This window comes from Chelonia mydas, chromosome 6 (assembly GCF_015237465.2).
Source record: "Chelonia mydas isolate rCheMyd1 chromosome 6, rCheMyd1.pri.v2, whole genome shotgun sequence".
Taxonomy (NCBI): domain Eukaryota; kingdom Metazoa; phylum Chordata; order Testudines; family Cheloniidae; genus Chelonia; species Chelonia mydas.
Genome location: NC_051246.2, coordinates 72502628 through 72524104, shown reverse-complemented (window position 1 = coordinate 72524104; position 21477 = coordinate 72502628). Strand labels below are relative to the sequence as shown.

The window sequence follows — 21477 nt, the reverse complement described above, 5'->3', positions numbered from 1 at the left end:
ATAGCGATAATTTGGGCTAGGGCGGGTCTTTAAATTGATAGACTGTGTACATGTGCCTATCGTGTTTAAACAAAACAAACGGCATTCCCCAGGATGCCATTGGCTGTCGGTGTGTCTCACAGTTCCTCCGCTGGTAGGTTGTTCAGCCAATGACAGGGCGGGACGGGTGAGTTTGAATGGTGGGGGGTGGGACGAAGCTGCTTCGCGTCAGTTGAGCGCGAGATTCGAAGCACGGGCACGGCGGTTACCCCGGGGAGCGCTCACAGACCGGCTGCTGGGGTCCCGGTAGTTGCTATAGTCCTGCTGCCATGGAGCCGCCCTCGCTGCCGCAGCTGGAGTCGCTCAAATACAGTGAGCTACAGCAGGTGGCCAAAGCCGCCGGCCTCCGGGCCAACCTGAAGGTGAGGAGGTGGCGCCCCGGCCGGGGAGAGTCCCCCAGCCGCTGGGAAGGGAGATGGGGTACCCATGGAGAGGAATGGCACAGGGGATCGGGGCCGCCGGCTTCGGGACCGGGCCAGGGGTCTGCTCGCTGGGTGGCAGCGGGAGGGAGGGATGATACCGCCGAGCAAAGGTGTGAGCGGGGACCTGGGTTAAGGGTGGCAGAGCGGGCGCGGCTGACGCTCCTGTGGCTGGGGGTCGGGACTCCTGGGTCCTTGTGCCAGCTGGGCTCCAGTTCTCTGTGCGACTGCGGTGGGGGCGCAGGGTGCACGTGCCCCTGGCACCACTATGTGTGGAGGCTCCCAACTTACTGTCTGATCCCTATCCGACATGGATTGACAGGGCGCAGAAGTGGGACCACAGCCCCTAAGCTTCCATGTGAACTTCTAGGACCTAAGAATGGCCATGCTGGATTAGACCAAGGGACCAGCTAGCCCAGTATCCTGTCTTCTGACCGTGGCTAATGCCAGGTGCTTCAGAGGGAATGAGTAGAACAGGGCAATTCTCAAGTGATCCATCCCCTGGCTGGGCCAAGTAGGCAGAGGCTAAGGACAATCAGTGCATGGGGTTGTGTCCCTGACCATCTTGGCTAATAACCATTGATGGACCTATCCTCCATGAATTTATCTAATTTTTTTAATCCAGTTATACTTTTGGCCGTCACAACATCCCCAGTTGACAAATTCCACAAGTTGACTGCCTTGTGTGAAGTAGTACTTTCTTATGTTAGTGTTAAACCTGGTGCCTGTTAATTTAATCGGGTGACCACTTCCCAATAATAACAACACTTCCTTATTCATCCTCTTCATCCCATTCATAGATCTCTATCAGAACCTCCCTTAGTTATCTCTTTTTTCCAAGCTGAAAATCTTTTTAATCTCTCCTCATATGGAAGCTGTTCCACATCCTTAATCATTTTTGTTGTCCTTCTCTGTCCCTTTTCCATTTCTAATATGTCTTTTTTTGAGATGGGGCAACCAGAACTGCCTGCAGTATTCAAGGTGTTGGCATACCATGGATTTATACAGAGGCATTTACTTCTTTTTGGCCATCCCTTTCCTAATGTTTCCTAACACACTGTTATCTTTTTTGACTGAGTAGATTGAGTAGATGTTTTCAGGGAACTATCCATAATCACTCCAAGATCTCTTTCTTGAGTGGTAACAGCTAATTTAGACCCCATCGTTTGGTATATTTAATTGAGATTATATTTTCCAATATGCATTGCTTTGCGTTTATCAACATTGAATTTCATATGACATTTTGTTGCCCAGTCACTCAGTTTTTGAAAGCCCTTTGTAACTCTTCGCTGTCTGCTTTGGACTTAGCTCTGTTGAGTAATTTTGTATCCTCTGCAAACTTTGCCACCTCCCTATTTACCCCTTTTTCCAGATCATTCATGAATATGTTGAACAGCATTGGTCCCAGTACAGATCCTTGGGGGACACCACTATTTACTCGCTCCATTCAGAAAACTGACCATTTAGTCCTCCCTTTTTTCCTGTCTTTTAACCAGTCACTGATCCATGAGAGGAGCTTCCCTCTTATCTCATGACTGTTTAGTTTGCTTAAGAGCCTTGGTGAGGGATCTTGTCAAAGGCTTTCTGAAAGTCCAAGTACGCTATATCCTATGGATTCTCTTTGTCCGCATGTTTGTTGACTCCCCTCAAAGAATTCTGCGCTCTGGTATTTCTGATTCCTCCCACCCCGTACATGTCAGTAACTCTCAACACAGGGCCAGATGCATTTCTGGCGATAAAAAAGGTGCTGTCAAAGGCACAAAGTAATCTGGGGGGAAGCATTTCCTCTCACCTGTCCGTTGTCATGTGATCGATAACATCAGGCACATGCAGGGTGTGTTGGTATTTTGCAGTTGATAGTGACCCTTTGTGGTGGTGTTAAGCTTATCCAGAAAGCCATCAGTAGCTGACTTCCATGGAAAACATCACTGGAGGAACTATGGTGCACAGAACTTAGCAGCTATCTGGTAGCAGCGCAAAATTGTAGAATAAGCCCTAGGTACACTGATCCTTCCCCTAGAGACACAAGGAGAGGGGATGTGGACCATCATGGTTACAGAGCTAGCTGCACCTCTGTACCCTTTTTGGCCTCTCTGAGTGCATCGTCTTAGCTTAGGTATCGGGCCTTTATGTATCCTGAGATGGAATTTCACAACTTTTTTACTTTTCAGTGGGACCTAGGCTATGATACCCCACATTACCACCATTTATTATCCTGCTGGTTAAATTGAATTCAGTCATCTGCTGACTTCCCTTCAGGAGTGTGTGACCAGTGGCATATAAAAACAGCGAGGAGTCCTTGTGGCACCTTAGAGACTAACAAATATATTTGGGCATAAGATTTCGTGGGCTATAACCCAATTCATCAGATGCATGGAATGGGAAAAAAGGTAGGCAGGTATAAATATACAGCACATGAAAAGATGGGAGTTGCCTTACCAAGTGGGGAGTCCGTACTAACAAAGCCAATTCAATCATGGTGGATGTGGCCCATTCCCAACAGTTGACAAGAAGGTATGAGTATCAGCAGAGGGAAAATTATTTTTTGTTGTGACCCAGCCACTCTTTATTCAGGCCTAATTTGGTGGTGTCAGGTTTGCAAATTAATTCCAGTTCTGCAGTTTCTCGTTGAAGTCTGTTTCTGAAGTTTTTTTGTTGTTGTTGTTGAAGAATGGCCATTTTAAGGTCTGTTATTGAGCGTCCAGGGAGATTGAAGTGCTCTCCTACTGGTTTTTGAATGTTACAGTTCTTGATATCTGATTTGTATCCATTTATTCTTCTGGGTAGAGACTGTCCAGTTTGGCCAATGTACAAGGCAGAGGGGCATTGCTGGCACATGATGGCGCATATCACATTGGTAGATGCGCAGGTGAATGAGTCCCTGATGGTGTGGCTGATGTGGTTAAATCCTGTGATGGTGTCCCTTGAATAGATATGTGGATAGAACTGTATCATGTTTGTGGAGGTGGTGGGGCAGAAGGAGAGGCCCCGAGATAGGACAGACTCTTCTGCCGGGCTAAGAGTATAGCTGGATAGATTAACGATATTTTTGGGTGAGTTAAGAATACCACTGTTGTGGCCCCTTGTGGCACGTAGGGAGACAAACACCTACGGGATCTCTATCAAGCGTTCTTAAAACTACAATATCCACCTGCTGGAGTGAAGAAACCAATTGACAGAGCCAGAAGGGTACCCAGAAGTCACCTACTACAGGACAGGCCCAACAAAAAAAGTAACAGAATGCCACTAGCCATCACCTACAGCCCCCAACTAAAACCTCTTCAGCGCATCATCAAGGATCTACAACCTATCCTGAAGGACGATCCTTCACTCTCACAGATCTTGGGAGACAGACCAGTCCTCGCTTACAGACAGCCCCACAATCTGAAGCAAATACTCACCAGCAACTATACACCACACAACAAAAACACAAACCCAGGAACCAATCCCTGCAACAACTCTGTCCGCATAGTCTCTAAGGTGCCACAAGGACTCCTTGTTGTTTTGCTGATACAGACTAACACGGCTACCCCTCTAAAACCAGTGGCATACAGTGACCTAAACAGCCTTCTTAAAGCAAAAGTAATACTTACCACTAGGAACAAAGCATTAGAGAAAGAGGATTTTGAAACAACAGTCTACACACATTTCTAACTTACCTAGAATCCAGTCCAGTCACTGCCCCTGTCTTGGGCTCCAGATCCTCTATCATCTCATCCTCAAAGCTGTGGCCACATGGTCCCTCTGCCCAGTTCCTGAAACCCTGGTGACTCCTGCACTCCCCCATAGCTTAAACAAAGCCTCTCCCAGAACTTGACCCAAAAGAGTGAGCTTTCTAGTTTCCTTCTTCAAGGGGCCACATCGTAAGTGGAGAATATAGCACAGAGATGCTTTGCACAGAATTATACCACATTATTGATCGTTACCTAATCACATGAGGAATGCACAGAACTATTCACAAACAAACTACATGCATTTCATTGCCTCCATTTCCTTACCACTCCAGGGTATTCTGCGAGCTGGGATCAGAGGCCATTGGGCCCATCTGAAGTCATTCTTTCTGCTCCAGTGCATAGCTTGATATACATTGACACAGGAGCTCTCTAGGATACAGCAATTGTATGACTCTGTTAAGACTCCTGGGAGCTTAAAACACCTGAGGATTCAGCAGTTGGGTCCCTTCACAGCAATCTGGTGAGTCACCAGCAGGGAGCGCCCAGTCAGATCTGTGACAATAACCTATCCCCAAAGTTAAATACAATATACATCAGGTCTTAAATAGTAATCCATGGAGGCTGCATTAGTCACATGATACTGACTTGCCTTGTTTTCATTAGCTAAACTGCATTAAAACAAATAAACAAAATCCGTACTTTCCTAATATTAAAAAGAAAAGGAGTACTTGTGGCACCTTAGAGACTAACAAAGGTGCCACAAGTACTCCTTTTCTTTTTGCGGATACAGACTAACACAACTGCTACTCTGAAACCTTTCCTAATATTACTTTCCTATGCAGTAAGTGCTATAGGTGCCTCATGGATATTACGGTGACTGCACGTGGGAGAGGAAATGATCCATGAGACCATTTCTGTATTGAAATGTGTATTTGTACAGTAATCACATTTGAGAATCCTTGCAATATCCTTCATTTTGCAACTATTATTTTAGACAAAGGAAAAGTGGGAGAAGGTATTGAGGAAGAGGAATGCTTGGTAAGAATGCCACTCAGGAAAGACATTGGAGTAAACTGTCTTTTGTGACCAAAAAGAGAACAGAAGCTTGCTTCAGTTTTTCATGGCAACAAACCAAGCAAGTTTCACTCTTGACTATTTAAATTAAATTGTTCTTGTATCAGTCTTGTATGTAAAATTGTCCTGTTCTAAAATCACTGAATTATTGTTTTGTGGTGGTTCAAGAGAGAGCATGTCTGTACAAGATTTTTAACAACAGATACTTTAATTTCCTGTTCCAAGAAACTTAAAAACAGTGTTTAGCCAGTTCTCGTTTTTATCTTTGGGCTGAGTGCATCTTCAAGCTAACTTCTTTGTAGTATTATCTGTTGCAAACTTAAGACAACTTTTTTAATCTGTAAGGTGGAAAAACCACAGCATTTTTGCCTGTCAAGATAGGGTCTAAGATTACAGAGTGGGAGGTGTGGAAGAAGATTAAGTGTTTAAAATGTAACTGGTAGTGCATTTCAACAGCCTTAATTTTATCAACTTTTTACATTCTGAGAAACCTGCACTGACTTCTGGTACCTTTGCTACAATGAATGGCTTCACAACTACTTTAAACATGGTGTTGGACTGAAAACGCCTTTCAAAAATCCCTCAAAAACTTTTCCAAAGCTTTCCCTTTATTTTGAAATCTCCTAAAAACTTCAAACTCAGTTTTATATTTTGGAAAGCTACTACCAATCACTTGATTGTCTCATTATAGAACCAATAAGGAATAGAGAATAAGCTGTTCCTATAATGTGTTTGGAATGAATGTTATTTTTTAAAATGCTAAACCAGCTGTGTATTTAGAGCAAAAAATAAGTCATGCCAAATCAAAGCTGAATTTGACCCTTTCATCTCCAGCTGGGATGAGCACCCTTGACATTTGGAAAAAAAAATTGGTATATGTATAAAATCTGCAAGGACTCTTAAATGGCTACACGATATACTATGCATGGCTATTAGTGTTTTCAAGTTGCTTATAGTTTTCGTTGAGCCATAATGTCTTCAAATTTATGTTGGGCTGAGACTTCACCTGCCAAGTTTCCTAAAATAAAAATAAATAATCTGGGTTAGGGTTAATTAAACTTAATTAATTTTATTTCATTTGTTTTAACCTCTGAAAATTAGTTTATTATGGAAGTGCTAATGTTCTCATTTACAGTGCTGCAAAAGTGGCGCATAGATTTATATAGTTCTAAATCTGAAAAACATGGCAATGGGTAATCCTTAACATTATTCAATAGGAACTTTTACATAAGGGAGGAGATAAACTTTGGTATTATGCTGATTTTTCCCATTTAGGTCCTTGGAAAATTGCCATTAAGCAGCTTAAAAATTCCATTCTGCAATTTTTTTGTATTGAGTATTTTCCCTATTGGCATTAATTACTTAGGAAAGTATGATCTGCATGTGAGCATGGCTCAAAGTAAGTGTTGCTGTTGCAGAAATTAGATACAAGTTTTAAGTAGATTGTGTTTAACTAGATGAGTCAAAATACCTTGTCCTAAAACTACTGGCTTCTCTGGAAAACAGCTGGATTGTAAGATCTCTGGTCAGGAGAATCTACATCTCCACTCTAATGAAGCAAGCAAGCTATTCAGCAAAGCACTTAAGATGTGTTTAAGTCCTATTGATTTTAATGAGACTCAAATACCTGCTTAAAATTAGGCAATGTCTATATTACACGCCACTGGAAACGGCGTGTAGTGTACATGTAGCCACATGCTGCAGTGAAAAGCAGTCTGCGTCCATACTGCAGTGCATAGCTATACGTGCCAGAGAAACGCTCTGGCAGAGGGGAGACAGCAAGAAAAAGCTTCAGCACCTCCCTGTCACTGGAGCCTTTCACTGCAGGGAGGCAGCGGGAAAAGTCTCAGTCTTTTCCTGCTGCCTCCCTCCTGCCAAAGTCTTTTATAGCTTCCGTAGAGTTTTTCTGCGGCAAGGAAGAGCTGCAGCAGCAGGGAGCTGGCAGAGGTTTCCCCACTGCACCCCTGCTGCTGAAGTCTTTCCCTGCTGTGGGAGTCTTTCCTACAGAGGGAAAAGGCTCCAGCAGCAGGACGCTACACTGATAAAAACAGCAGTGTAGACGGGGAGGCACAGCTTGGGCCAGCAGAGAGTTTGTAGGCTAGTACGTACATACACACCCACCTCCCCCAGACATGTCTTTTACTCTGCTTGCCTAAGCCAAGCCTCACCAGCTACGCTGCTTATTTATACTTGTGCTGGGGGGCTTGGCAGGTAGGTACTCTGCATGCTGCCAAAAGACATACCCTTAAACATGTGTTTTACTGAATAGAAAAGGCCATATGCAGATGCTCAAGTGCTTTGCTGAATTGGTCGGTATACAGGGTTGGCTTATGCAACCTTTTGTTTAATGGACTAGTGTCTTCTTTGGGTCACATTTTATACTCTTGACTCCTCTGCAGGCAGACAAATTGCTGAAAGCTCTGAAGCAGCACTTTCATGAGCCAAAACAAGAAAATGGAAGTAAGGTAAGAACAGATGTCTGCTGACTTCTTATAATCTTATGAAAGACAATATGCAGTAACCATTCTTTCTAAGAAAGTTGCTCCTATTTTGATAATTGCAGTGCATTGCATTTAATGACAAGTGCTTCTCATTTAATGGTAATATAAATTTAAGTTTTTACTTAAAATCACTGCCTCATGCTTACTGTGTTCACCTACTGCTGGAAATTGACATTTTTGGTATTTAGTTTTGAAATGGTTCCATATAGGACTAGGCCAGTGTTCATCCCAGTAATGGAATTGTGACAAAACAATTTGGAGTTAAAACTTAACTCGTGCTCCAGTACCTACATAGATTTATCTTTAGTGTGAACTAAAATGTAGTCAAATGGAAGCTGATATGCTAAGGTTCAAATTTGCTCTGATCTGTTCAGCTCCAGACATTAGCAATGGGAAATGTACAAAATTCTCCATTGTGTCCTTTAAAAGAAGATCATCTTCAGGAGCTGAACCAACCAATGACAACCTAGATCTCAATATTTTAAATACTAGCTGTGAAGCTTTGAACCCACCACCAGGGAACACCTGTGCTGCTTCTGCAACTAATGCTTTCCCAGGATAGCCTACAAACAGGGAATGTCACTCCAGATCCATAGTCCATCAAATCTACTATCCTCTCTGACAGTGGTCAATACTTGATGCTTCAGAGGAAGGTACAAGAAACCCCATAAAGACAATTATTATATGGAATAAACTAGCTTGTATAGGAAGCCTTTTGCTAAACCTAGGCAGTTGGGGTGGGAGGGAGTGTCCCTTCCTTTTTTCATTTGTTTATCCTATCTACCTTTTATATTCTCTAACTGGATGTTCTCACCTCTATGAATGTCTAATCCTATTTGTCTGTCCATTTTGTGCCTACTACACTTACAAGTTACTCCTAAGGATGCTATAACCAAAGGACATCCTAGAGAAAAAGGTTTTTTTTTGTTTTGTTTTGTTTTTTTATATAGTTTTTTTATCCTAATTATATTGTTATGCTGTATGTGTGTTGTTTTTTTTAAACACAACAAAAACAACCTTCCTCTTTTATTTAAATGTGTTGCCTTTCAGTTTCATTGAATGTCCACTTGTTTTTATGTTATGAAATAAGGTAAATCAGAAGCTACTTTCTCTGTCATTATGTATTGCATATACTTCTATTGTGGCCCCTTTTGTGAAACCATTAAGAACTGTTATGATCCTTGTCAGATTCACTCTTCTGCTGAGTCCTTGGGCTGTGGTATATGCAGTATCAACAGCATAGGTATGCTTTTCCATTGCTAGAGATCAGAGTAGCCCTGTAGGAGGAGCACAGATGACATGATCTCTTGCAGGATTTTAAAAAGATCTATGAGATCATAAAAACTTGGAGAGCCCCAGGATTCTTCCAGTCAGGTGTCAAATGTGAAATGCTGAATATGTTAAATACCTTGACAGAATGCTATGTATACAATAAAAACAAATGAGAGGATTTCAGATAGTTTTTTGAGGGCAGTTTGTTAGTCTTCTAACTTCAGTGTTTGAGGAAAAAGCTGACATCAGCACACTGACTGTAATGCCAGTGAACAGCGAGAATGCCAACAGGTTTGTTGTTTGTGAACAATGGGTGTGACATATCTGTGTTCCATTAATAAGTTGTGAAGCTTTCTCGTTAGTGCATCTGACATGAATATGCACATGTAAGGATGTTAGACAATAATCCCATTTCTCTTATACAGGACTTTGGAAGGAGCGAATCCTCCTCCACAGATACAGAGGAGCTCAGCAGTCTGGAGCAGGTCAAACCTATTCCAGTGTCCTTTGTCACAAAAAGGCGTGGGAAAGGGAGGAAGGTAGCAACTGGAAAGATGGCCTCCAAAGAGGAAATTAATACTAATGAAGAAGATATGGTGCTTTGTGTTGAGAAAGAGGTAACTCAAGTTTTTCAGGTTTTATTTTTTTATTAAGAGAAACACACATTAAATAGAACCTTTGGTCTATTCTGCCACCACTTGGCAGGAAATGCCTGCCTTTCAATAGGCAAACCCAGTAATGTTATTGACTTTGTATTTTGGTACCCTACTTTTCTGAAACTTGTGTCAACTGCTAGCTGCAATCAACTATTCCTGTTGTTTAAGCTTATTCTTTATCAACTTCAGATCACCTGTAATCTTCATGGGTCTTTCCCAGAGTCATAATTTGACATTAGGTGCTCAAATACCACAGTGGGTGCAGTTTAAGAACCTTATTAGAGATTAAGTACCAGGACAGTATAATCATGTTTCACTCTCTTTTCAGGCTAAATACACTCAACTCTTGAAGTTTTTTTCTTAATAGACGCTCTGATCACCAGATGAGTCTAGTAGCCATCTTTGCATTTTTTCAAGCATTGAAATATCCTTTTCCTTTTGTACTCTATAGTACACCATGTTCTAAGTATGGCTTTTTGAGTGCTTTAAACTTCCTGAAAGTGTCTTAAATTTGAAGAAACATTTTTTAGACTTTTGGTCCCTTTTTTCTTGTTCTTCATAACTGCAGGTTTCTTCAGCAAAGGTTGACAAAGCGAGTTCTTTAGAGAATTCTGAATATGAACCGCCCTCTTTTTAAAAATGGCCACAACCCCCCCCTCCCCCCAATGGGATTTAAACCAAGTTGCCCTCAAAGAAAGATGGTCCCCCTGTTGTCAGTTTTTAAAATTATCCAGAACTTTTGAAATGTCACTGTTCAGGAAACAACCAATTTTCTGCAGTCTGAAGCAGAGCTGTACACAGTATTCCAGGTGCAGTTGCACCAAAGCTGCAGAGACATCACTATTTCTTAACTTGGTCCTGCAGCTTTTGAATTTCTCCTCCTCCTCACTTACTCTGGCAGAATGACAACTAATGACCAACGAGAATTTTCCTTCTCGTCTGGCTATCTTTGTTAAAATATTTTCCTTCATGTTTGCTCTTTTCAGATAAATAAGAGTTTCTGTGTTCTCCTCTCCCACATCTGTGTATTGCGATATTCTTGGGTGTTCCAATAAAAGGGTGGAACTCTATGCTGTACCTGATACATCCAGCGCAGCACTGGTGCCAGGCATGTTCATCATCCAGCCAATCAACTTGCATTAAATTCCATGCTTCTACAATACTCCTTATCTCTGCTGGCTAGCTTTGATAAAAAGGGAGTTCTAGCAAGATTGAGAACTTTGCTTGCCCTACCTTGTTTATAAGCAGTCCATCTAATTAAAATAAAATGGTCAAAATCTTTTCCTAGTGTTCCTGGAACATTATGTAATTGCTGAGATAACTAGGTGATCTCACTCTTTATCCTAAACATAAAGAGCATTGGTCAGTTTGGAAAAATAGAGTAAAGGATGTTTTCAGTTTGTCATGCCGCTTTCTGAAATGTTAACTAGTATACACAAGCAACACCTCAGATGACCAGAATTGAAAGAAAAACTTTCTTCAGTTGGTTTGCTTTGTGCATTTAGCGGCATTTGGTGTCTGGAATGTTTCACTTTCCCTTATATAGACAGTAGGTCTTTCTCTCTAAGTTGGCATGTGAGACTTTTTGTTTAAAAAGAAAAGGGTGGGTGGAAGAAAGGGGTGCAGAAGGAGAATGTTTGTTTGTTTATTTGTTTGTAAAGTGCCAAATTGGTATAGCATATTAGGCCAGGTCTAAACTAAAAGCTTTTGCCAGTATACCTGTGACAGATGTGAGACCATGGAAACATCAAAGACAATTACGTGGAGATGTGTCAGATGCTATGCGCACATGGAATAGTGATAGACCATTGTATCAATAAGTGGTGTATATATCTTTGTGTTTCTGGCTCACAGGGTGGGTTTGCAGTGGAATCTAGAATTAGTGAGGGGTGGAAGTTTAATGCAAATTTCCAGTGCTGACTATGCAATTACCCAGCCCTTGGAAGCTTCTCCCCATGGGAGAAGTAGAATTAACTGGTTTTACCTGGTTTAGGAGGCCTAAGAGACAAAGACCCAAAAACTATATAAAGAGTCAGCCTGATCTGACTCATGGAAAGATTCACTCTGGAACAGAGAACTGACAAATTTATGGACCTACCAGAATCTCATGCAGATGATGGGTCATATCTGGTAAGCTTAGGATGCATATAGATTAATAGTTGAATTTTTTTCTCTGTAATGCTTTGACTTAACTAAATATACTGTACTTTGCAAAAGCTGGTTGGTCACTGACTCTCATTGTTCCTGAGAGACCAGAACTGCAAGTGTTAAACTAAAGTCAGATTTTCTCCGACAAGCACAGTGAATTGCAAGGGGACTGCATCGCTAAAACTCTGATCTGGAGGGAGAAGAACAAAGGTGGGGAACCTAAGGGGATGCTTTTGAGGAGACCACAAAGGGGGCAGATGTGCAGTTAAACCCAGAACTGTGACCATAGCAATGTCAGTGGGTTTTTTTGTTTGTTTTTGTTTATAAGGGGTGAGAGATTGCAACGCATATACCAGCAAACCCCTTGGTGTAGATGCAGGTATACTGGCAACAAAGTGACCGTGAGTAGGCTTATTTTGCTTGCCAAATATAAGCTATCAGAAAAATCGTTTCTTTGGTGGTATAAGTTTCATTTACACTACTAGGGTTTGATGGTATAGCTATACCGGCAAACCTTTTCTACTGTAGACCTTGTCCTAAAGAACAGGCAGAACATCCTGAAAAAAAGGCTTAACCTAAACATCTTTGAACTCCAGAATTATCCAAAAATGACAGAAAAAGAAGTACCCCAGGATGGAGACAGCAAAAGATTGAAAAGACGGCAAAATGAGGAACCTGTAGCTAAGAACAAAGCTCCTGTGAACCCAGAGATGCATCCCATGAAGAGCCAGCAAAGGGAGAAGATGGTTTCTGCTAAAAGAAATGGAGTTGAAAGTAAGGGGAAAATGCAAGTAGCTCTTAGTTTGGGTACTTACGATACTTCAGATAAGAATTTTGATTTATGTACTATGTCCGTAAAAATATTGTGAAATGTCCTGATGGTCTAATAGCCTAGATCGTTGTTCCATGACAGATTGTTTGTTTGTCTGAGGAACACCTTTCACTTAAAGGTGATATGTGAAGAATCTTTTAAAATTGGGCTTGTGCACTTGTTTCCTTTATGAATTGTAAAGGATGCTTGAAAGTTCGGAGATGCTGGGGGTTCTGCTTGGGTTTTTTCCTTGGGAATGTCAAGTCTGGTCTTCTGTAGTTTTGGTGAAGGACTTCTTGGGGGTCTAAGCATGCCCTTACTTAAATTGACTAGTGTATCAAATCTTTAGCAAAGGTCCGTTTCCCAAACATTACTTCTTGGAGAACTAGTAAAATAACCTTCACAAGCTTAAAGTGAGTGAAAGGTGAGCAGTTGAGAATAGAAAGATTTTTGTGTCAGGCTGTTCAAAACCTTTTTTGTTAACTGTTTAAATCCAGTCACCGTAGCCTTTCAGGGTAGACAAGACCTGAATTTCTTATGTGAAAAGCAAGCTGAATATTTAAAAAAAAATCTTTCGGGCCTTCTTCATATATTAAAAAAAGAAGAAGACGATGAGGTGCACAATCCCAACTCTTTTCCTCTGGAGATCACCTTTAAATTCAGTGCCTCTTGGATTATCAGAAACGTGGCACTCTCTTCCTGAGGAAAGAGGTGGGGAAGTGTACTTCAGGTGTTGTACTTCATTGGCCTCTGCTTGCAGATGACTCAACTTTCCCAGGTGTGTAGTTAGTATAAATTTATATGCAGGCTAGGAAAAAATATTATTGTTGGGCAGCTTAGACAGCACAAAAACATGTCCAGGGAAGTGAAACTTCATCATTCCCTGCCTGCTGTGTTTGATATGATGCTGAAAATCAGAACAGGTGTCTTCCTCACTTGTGTGTGTGGCCATGGCCGTGAGCAGGTTTATGGGGATCTGCCAAAATAAAGCAGAGAGCAGGACCGGCGTTAGACTCGCTGGGGCCCAAGGCAGAAAGCCAAAGACAGAGCCCTGTCACCCAGGGTTGAAGCCAAAACCTGAGCAACTTAGCTTTACGAGGCCACCTGTGACATCGGGCCCTGAGCCATTGTCCTGCTTGCTACCCCCTAATGCCAGCCCTGGTTTTTAATCTACTGGATATGAAGGAAAAACAGTTGTGGCACAGGTGGGTCATGGAATTTTTATAGCATACTGGCGGGGAGGGGCTCAGAAAGAAAAAGGTTGAGAACCCAAGCACTAAGCCATATGCAATCCTATGCTCTGCTCCAGGAAGATGGCACAATAGGTATGTACAGTCTCTGAGTTGAAGCATGGGCATAAATGCTGTTCAGTAGAGTATGCAAGAAAACTGTTATGGGAAGCCAACTTTAATGTTTCGCCCCAAGTTAGATACACCAATCAACACACACAATATAAAAGAGCCTTCTATTTGACCCAACAAGTTGAGCTTTCACATTGAGAAACAGCTGCAGTATCCCTCTCTTATACCATGACCATAGTTCTTGTTTGAGTTTACACTTGCTGCCTTCTATCTGAGCAATGTGTCCTTCTAGTGACTCAACAAGTGTTCTGTCACAAGCCTACAGAGAAACTTACACACATGGGTTAAAAGAAATCACTAATTTTCCCACCCCTTGGTCCCATCGTGTTGGTTTTTTTTCCCCCCAATATCTTGGGGGCCATTCTATACTGACTTTAGGACAGGCCTGAAATAAGGAATAATTGAGCATTCACTTTCTGTGTACAAATGCTATCATACTCTAATCTAACGTCTTTTTAAAAAATACAGCTGTTTGTGAATTGTTTTAAAATTAAGAAAGAAGACTAACTGAACTCAGCAGAAATATCGGTGTAAACATGATACAGAAGAAGCTGAAATTCAAACCATAAAAATGAGGAAAAGCTTCAAGACTTACAGGCTAAATCTTTAGTCACTGTGTGGTTATGCTCTCAAGTCTCTAAGTAAAAATGTCACCCCCTGTTTAAACAGATAAGCTCCCAGATGTGCATTCATGTACAATAGTCATGGAAGCTTTTATTATTACTAGTAGTAGTGCTGCAGAGCCAATACAGGCAATTGGGTTGCCACCCAGAGCAGAATTTGGCCTGCAGAACCTTTACTGATAGTGATGCATGAGAAGGAAACAACCTACCTTGACTTTCTGATACCATATTGAGCTTGCAGTTGGCAAAGTCATCCTATTTCTTGGGAACACCTTTAATGGAGAGACTCTAAACGTGGGACTCCACAGTTCCATTTTTATTTCTCATACTACAGCCCCAATTTAAGGGAGTGAGTACTCCTTCGGTATTGGAAGCTTCCAGAGTTTCATGAAGCAAAAGAATAGCTTGAGTTTTAGTAGCATTAAGCTAACCTTCCAGTAGTTTTAACAGTCTTGTTTGATTTGATTGTACCAGATGACACTCTCCCAGCCCATCCTCCAGCTGGGAAGATCCCTCGATATGTAGACCGTCTGTCTAAAACTGGAAAAACAGGAGTGAAACCCATTACGCCAAGTAAGTTATTTACTATCTCTGAAAATAGGCTTATTGAACGTGTATGAAAGGAGACTTGCCTGTTACTGCCTAAATGAATCCAATCTCATTCTTTTTTTTTAATATGGGGCTTGAAATCTCATAGGACTTGCTTGGGGAAAACATCTTGCTCTTTTATAAAGCAATTGTCATGGCTCCGAAGTGTTCCGGTGTGGTGTATATCTGCCTGTGTTTCTCCCAAGAGCTGGTTGTGTGTTGGTAGTAGATAAATGTGCTTAGTTTTAAAATCAGTTTGTCAAGTGCTTTGAAACTCTTCTGAATGAAAAGCATTTATATATGTAAGGGTTTTTTTAACATCAGACAGGAAATGCTAAATTATGTTGCTATCTTTTTTTCTTTGAACTAATGATCTGCACTAAAATGAACACCCAGTAACTGAAAAAATAATGACTTGCCATTCGTTTAGGACTAGTCAAGGCAGAGATAGGCGACCACTTCCACTTGTTTTTAATCACTTAGACCAATGGTTCTCAACCTATTTACCATTGTGGGCCACATATGAAGCACTCTACGGCTATGTCTACACTACGAAATTAGGTTGAATTTATAGAAGTCGATTTTTTAGAAATTGATTTTATATAGTCGATTGTGTGTCCCCCCCACTTAAGACCATTAAGTCGGCAGAGTGCATCCACAGTACCAAGGCTAGCATCAACTTCCAGAGCGTTGCACTGTGGGTAGCTATCCCATAGTTGCCGCCGCCCATTGGAATTCTGGGTTGAGATCCCAATGCCTGATGGGGGCAAAAAACATTGTCATGACTGGTTCTGGGTACATGTCGTCAGCCGCCCCCCCCCCCCGCCCCCCCCATTCTTCCCTCCCTCCCTCCGTGAAAGCAACCATAGACAATTGTTTCGCGCCTTTTTCCCTTCGTTACCTGTGCAGACGCCATACCACGACAAGCATGGAGCCCGCTCAGCTCACCGTACGTCTCCTGGGTGCTGGCAGACGCGGGACTGCATTTCTAAACAGCAGCAGCTCATTGCCTTTTGGCAGCAGATGGTGCATTACAACTGGTAGCTGTCCTTGTCGTCTCCTGGGTGCTCTGGGCCAGCCTCGGTGAGGTCGGTCGGGGCACCTGGGCAGACATGGGTGCTCCTGGCAGACCTCAGTGAGGTCTGTCAGGGCTCCTTGATATAAATGGGAGTGACTCAGGTCATTCTCTTCTTTAAGTTTTATCTAATGGAGATTCAGTCCTGCCTGGAATATTGGCAGAGGGACAGCTCAGTGGTTTGAGCATTGGCCTGCTAAACCCAGTGTTGTGAGTTCAATCCTTGAAGGGGCCATTCTGCCTTAGGCTGCTCTCCCAGCCAGCAGCACAGCGAGCACCCAGGAGACGATGATAGCTAGCAGTCATACTCCACCGTCTGCTGCCAGCCTACCCCTTGCTCCCTCCTCCCTCCCTCCGTGAAAGCAATGGCCACCAATCGTTTCACGCCTTTTTCCGTGCGGGCGCCATATTTCTGTCAGCATTGTCATCCACCTGCCGCTTCCACTGCCACTCTGGTCTCCTGCAGACACCATATCACGGCAAGCATGGAGCCCGCTCAGATCACCGCAGCAGTTATGACTGTTCTAAACACCATGCGCATTATCCAGCAGTATATGCAGAACCAGAACCTGCAAAAGCAGGCGAGTAGGCAACGGCAGCACGGTGAGGAGAGCGATGAGGACATGGACACAGACGTCTCTCAAGTACGTGCCCCAGCAACGTGGACACCAAGTACAGGGACAGATGGTGGTAATGGGGCAGGTTCATGCCGTGGAACGCCGATTCTGGGCCCGGGAAACAAGCACAGACTGGTGTTGCAGGTCTGGGACAATTCCAAATGGCTGCGAAACTTTCACATGCGTAAGGGCACTTTCATGGAACTTTGACTTGCTTTCCCCTGCCCTGAAACGCCAGGATACCAAGATGAGAGCAGCCCTCACAGTTCACAAGTGAGTGGCAATAGCCCTGTGGAAGCTTGCAACGCCAGACAGCTACCGGTCAGTCGGGAATCAATTTGGAGTGGGCAAATCTACTGTGGGGGTGGCTGTGATCCAAGTAGCCAACGCAATCACTGAGCTGCTGCTACCAAGGGTAGGTTTCAGAGTATCAGCCGTGTTAGTCTGTATTCGCAAAAAGAAAAGGAGTACTTGTGGCACCTTAGAGACTAACCAATTTATTTGAGCATAAGCTTTCGTGAGCTACAGCTTACTTCATCGGATGCAACAACCAAGGATAGTGACTCTGGGAAATGTGCAGGTCATAGTGGATGGCTTTGCTGCAATGAGATTCCCTAACTGTGGTGGGGCGATAGACGGAACCCATATTCCTATCTTGGCACCAGAGCACCAAGGCAGCGAGTACATAAACCGAAAGGGGTACTTTTCAATGGTGCTGCAAGCTCTGGTGGATCACAAGGGATGTTTCACCAACATCAACGTGGGATGGCTGGGAAAGGTACATGATGCTCGCATCTTCAGGAACTCTGGTCTGTTTCAACAGCTGCAGCAAGGGACTTTCTTCCCAGACCAGAAAATAACCGTGGAGGATGTTGAAATGCCTATAGTTATCCTTGGGGACCCAGCCTACCCTTAATGCCATAGCTCATGAAACCAGACACAGGCAGCCTGGACAGTAGTCAGGAACTGTTCAACTATAGGCTGAGCAAGTGCAGAATGGTGGTAGAATGTGCATTTGGATGTTTAAAAGCACGCTGGCGCAGTTTACTGACTCGCTTAGACCTCAGCAAAACCAATATTCCCATTGTTATTACTGCTTGCTGTGCGCTCCACAATATCTGTGAGAGTAAGGGGGAGATGTTTATAGTGGGGTGGGAGTTGAGGCAAATTGCCTGGCCGCTTATTACATGCAGCCAGATACCATGGCAGTTAGAGTACAGGAGGGCGTGGTGCGCATCAGAGAAGCTTTGAAAACCAGTTTCATGACTGGCCAGGCTACGGTGTGAAAGTTCTGTTTATTTCTCATTGATGAAAACCCCTGCCCCTTGGTTCACTTTACTTCCCTGTGAGCTAACCACCGCCCCCTCCCCTCTTCGATCACCACTTGCAGAGGCAATAAAGTCCATTGTTGCTTCAAATTCATGTATGCTTTATTAATTAATCACAAATAGGGGGATAACTGCCACGGTAGCACGGGAGGGCTGGGGGAGGAGGGAAGGACAAGGCCACACTGCAGTTTAAAACTTATTGAATGCCAGCTTTCTGTTGCTTGGGCAGTCCTCTGGGGTGGAGTGGTTGGGTGACCGGAGGCCCCCACACCATGTTCTTGGGCATCTGGGTGAGGAGGCTATGGAACTTGGGGAGGAGGACAGTTGGTTACACAGGGGCTGTAGCAGCGGTCTGTGCTCATGTTGCCTTTCCTGCACCTCAACCATATGCCGGAGCATATCAGTTTGATCCTCCAGTAGCCTCAGAATTGACTCCTGCCTTCTGTCAGCAAGCTTTATAGAGATATCCCTGGAGGATTTCCACTCCATCCCCAGACACGTTAACAGACTTTTCCAGTAGCTGTACTGGCCGCAAATTAATCATTAAATATGCTTGCTTTTAAACCATGTATTATATTTACAAAGGTACACTCACCAGAGGTCCCTTCTCCGCCTGGCGGGTCCGGGAGCCCGCCTTGGGTGGGTTCAGGGGGTACTGGCTCCAGGTCCAGGGTGAGAAACAGTTCCTGGCTCTCGGGGGAAAACGGTTTCTCCGCTTGCTTGCTGTGCGCTATCTTCAACCTCCTCGTCATCGTCTTCCTCGTCCCCAAAATGCGCATCCCTGTTGCGTGATAATCCATTGAGTGAGTCAAAGCACAGCAGTGGGGTAGTGATGGCTGCACCCACTAGAATGGCATGCAGCTAATCATAGAAGCGGCATGTCTGGGGCTCTGACCCTGAGCAGCCATTTTTTTTGGTAGGCTTTCCTGAGCTCCTTAAGTTTCACACAGCGCTGCTGCGGGTCCCTGTTATAGCCTCTGTCCTTCATGCCCTTGGAGATTTTTTCAAATGTTTGGGCATTTCTTCTTTTGGAACGGAGGTCTGATAGCATGGATTTGTCATCCCGTACCTCCTGTTCGGTCCATGCTGGAGCTCTTTTGCGATTCTAGGACTCCATCATGCTCACTTCTGCTGATGAGATCTGCACTCACCTGCAGCTTGCCACACTGGCCAAACAGGAAATGAGATTCAAAAACTCGCGGGCCTTTTCCTGTCTACCTGGCCAATGCATCTGAGTTGAGAGCGCTGTCCAGAGCGGTCACAATGGAGCACTCTGGGATAGCTCCCAGAGGCCAATACTGTCAAATTTCGACCACACTACCCCAAATTCGACCTGGCAAAATCGATTTCAGCACTAATCGCTTCGTTGGGGGAGGAGTACAGAAATCGATTTTGAAGAGCCCTTTAAGTCGCAGTAAATGGCTTCGTCGTGTGGACGGGTGCAGGGTTAAATCAATCTAACGCTACTAAATTCGACCTAAACTCGTAGTGTAGACCAGGGCTTTGTTATGTGGGCCACATCTACACTAAAATATATAGATAAATAATACTGCCTGAGGATGTCACATTGGCCGCAGCTGTGTGCTGATTTGGGCCACAAGTGGGCCGCATTTGAGAACCACTGACTTAGACTCACAGGATACAGTCAGAAAAAATAGTGCACTTAAATATTTTTTTCTCCTATCCCCTAGTGACAATTATTCCAGGTTTGCTCCATCCTCTGATCATTTACACTTACCTATAAAATGACCAATCTTGACAATTTCTCTTCCATATTTTTGGAATTTTGAAGACTTCAAGAAGCTGCATGAGGCTCACTTCGAGAAAATGGAGTCTATTGATGCTTACATTGAGAGAAAAAATAAACTGATTGAAAACTTCAGCAATTCTATCAATGAGGTCAAGGTAGGAATCAATAGAGGATCATATCCCTCATCCCTACATTCTTCTAAAATCTAGAGAGGGTTCTTTATTGCATTGTCTCCCCACAGTGCCTCAGTATGAGTCATGCATTTTCCCATGTGGCTAAAGAACCATTTTTGAGGACTAATTGACTGGTAGGGGGCCCATGCAATTTCAACAATCCTAACGTCCCATAGACTGTGAGGATATAAGTCTATCCTGAGTACTCTGACTGTCCCCCAGGGCCTCTTTCTGTCTCCCACAGAACTAATCTTTCTTTGACTCTATCAGGGTAGCATAAATACTTTATAAGTAGTTCTTTACAAAAGTAGACTCCTAATTACATTGGTGGGGTTGTTAGACAAAAAAGCCAAACATCTTAATTGTGTCTGGGTTGCCATGGAACTTGAGCATCTTAAAAAGTGCGATTTAAATGATGGTCTTGACTGGTCAATGTCCATCCAAAGTGGAAAACTTAAGTGCTTTTTATATACCTTCTCAGGGAAAGGCATTCAACTCACCTTCAAAAGACCTGGCATGTAAATGGTTCTTGATGGCCCGTGGATCTCTCTCAAATTCTGTATTCTAAACTTGAACGTGTGGGAATTCCAAAATAATGGCATTTCCAGGTGTGACAAATGTGTGCACATGCTAAGATTTACAGAAATGTACACCAATGAATATGGTCAAAACAGGAAAATTGAAACTTATTCTGAATGTTATGTTTCTTATCTTGCTGATACTCACTCATCCATACACTTGGTATCTATTTAAGACCCCTTACATTTTATTTTTGCAGATGTTGGCTAAAAAAGCTAACCACGCAAAGGCATGTGAGAAAGGAACTCCACACAGCAATGCTAAGGTGAGAGTTTTTTCCCCCCAGATAATGTTGTCTGTCTAGTTATGAGGGAGATCTTCTTCTCTTTTTTGAAATACTATTCTTTAAAGCAGACTGATCTGTGCACTTATGATTAAATGTATTCTGTTCTGTAGCTCCAGCACAATCCAGGCAGCAATGCCGTTCCAAATGCCAAACTCTCATAGAATGTGCTAAACGCCCACGTCTCTGTTTCTAGAAATGCTCCAGCGGCAGAGTGTTTTTATTCAGCCCAAATCCCCAAAGAGGAAGGTTCTCTACCAGTTGTACTCCAGGCAACCTGCGGCGCTCCCCACGCATCTCTGTAGGCACCACAAATCGGAGTATTTTATCACAGAAATCTTCATTCAATCCCTCCATTCTCTCAACAACCAAAATGAATGTCAGGTAAAAAGGACTCACCAAAAACATCAGTCAAGTATTTGGCACAATATATAAACAACAAGATTAATGAACACTTACTTTGATTTATCCTACTACATTCATAACTCCAAAAGTGAACTAAATCA

At 43.2% G+C, this 21477-nt stretch overlaps 1 protein-coding gene across 2 annotated transcripts in view; it reads left to right on the top strand.

The window, feature by feature from the left end:
• The window catches only part of NUSAP1 (nucleolar and spindle associated protein 1), a 69887-nt gene that overhangs the window by 37214 nt on the left and 11196 nt on the right, over positions 1-21477 (top strand). The window contains exons 1-8 of one of the 2 annotated variants that reach the window (XM_007055777.4): positions 156-401; positions 7606-7671; positions 9405-9596; positions 12380-12557; positions 15053-15151; positions 19979-20091; positions 20888-20953; positions 21168-21355. In XM_007055777.4, the coding sequence (XP_007055839.2) occupies positions 309-401; positions 7606-7671; positions 9405-9596; positions 12380-12557; positions 15053-15151; positions 19979-20091; positions 20888-20953; positions 21168-21355 (995 nt within the window). In that variant the 5' untranslated portion in view covers positions 156-308. Of the gene's footprint in view, positions 1-155; positions 402-7605; positions 7672-9404; positions 9597-12379; positions 12558-15052; positions 15152-19978; positions 20092-20887; positions 20954-21167; positions 21356-21477 lie in introns of those variants that run through there. The other variant, XM_043550140.1, reaches the window with a different exon arrangement.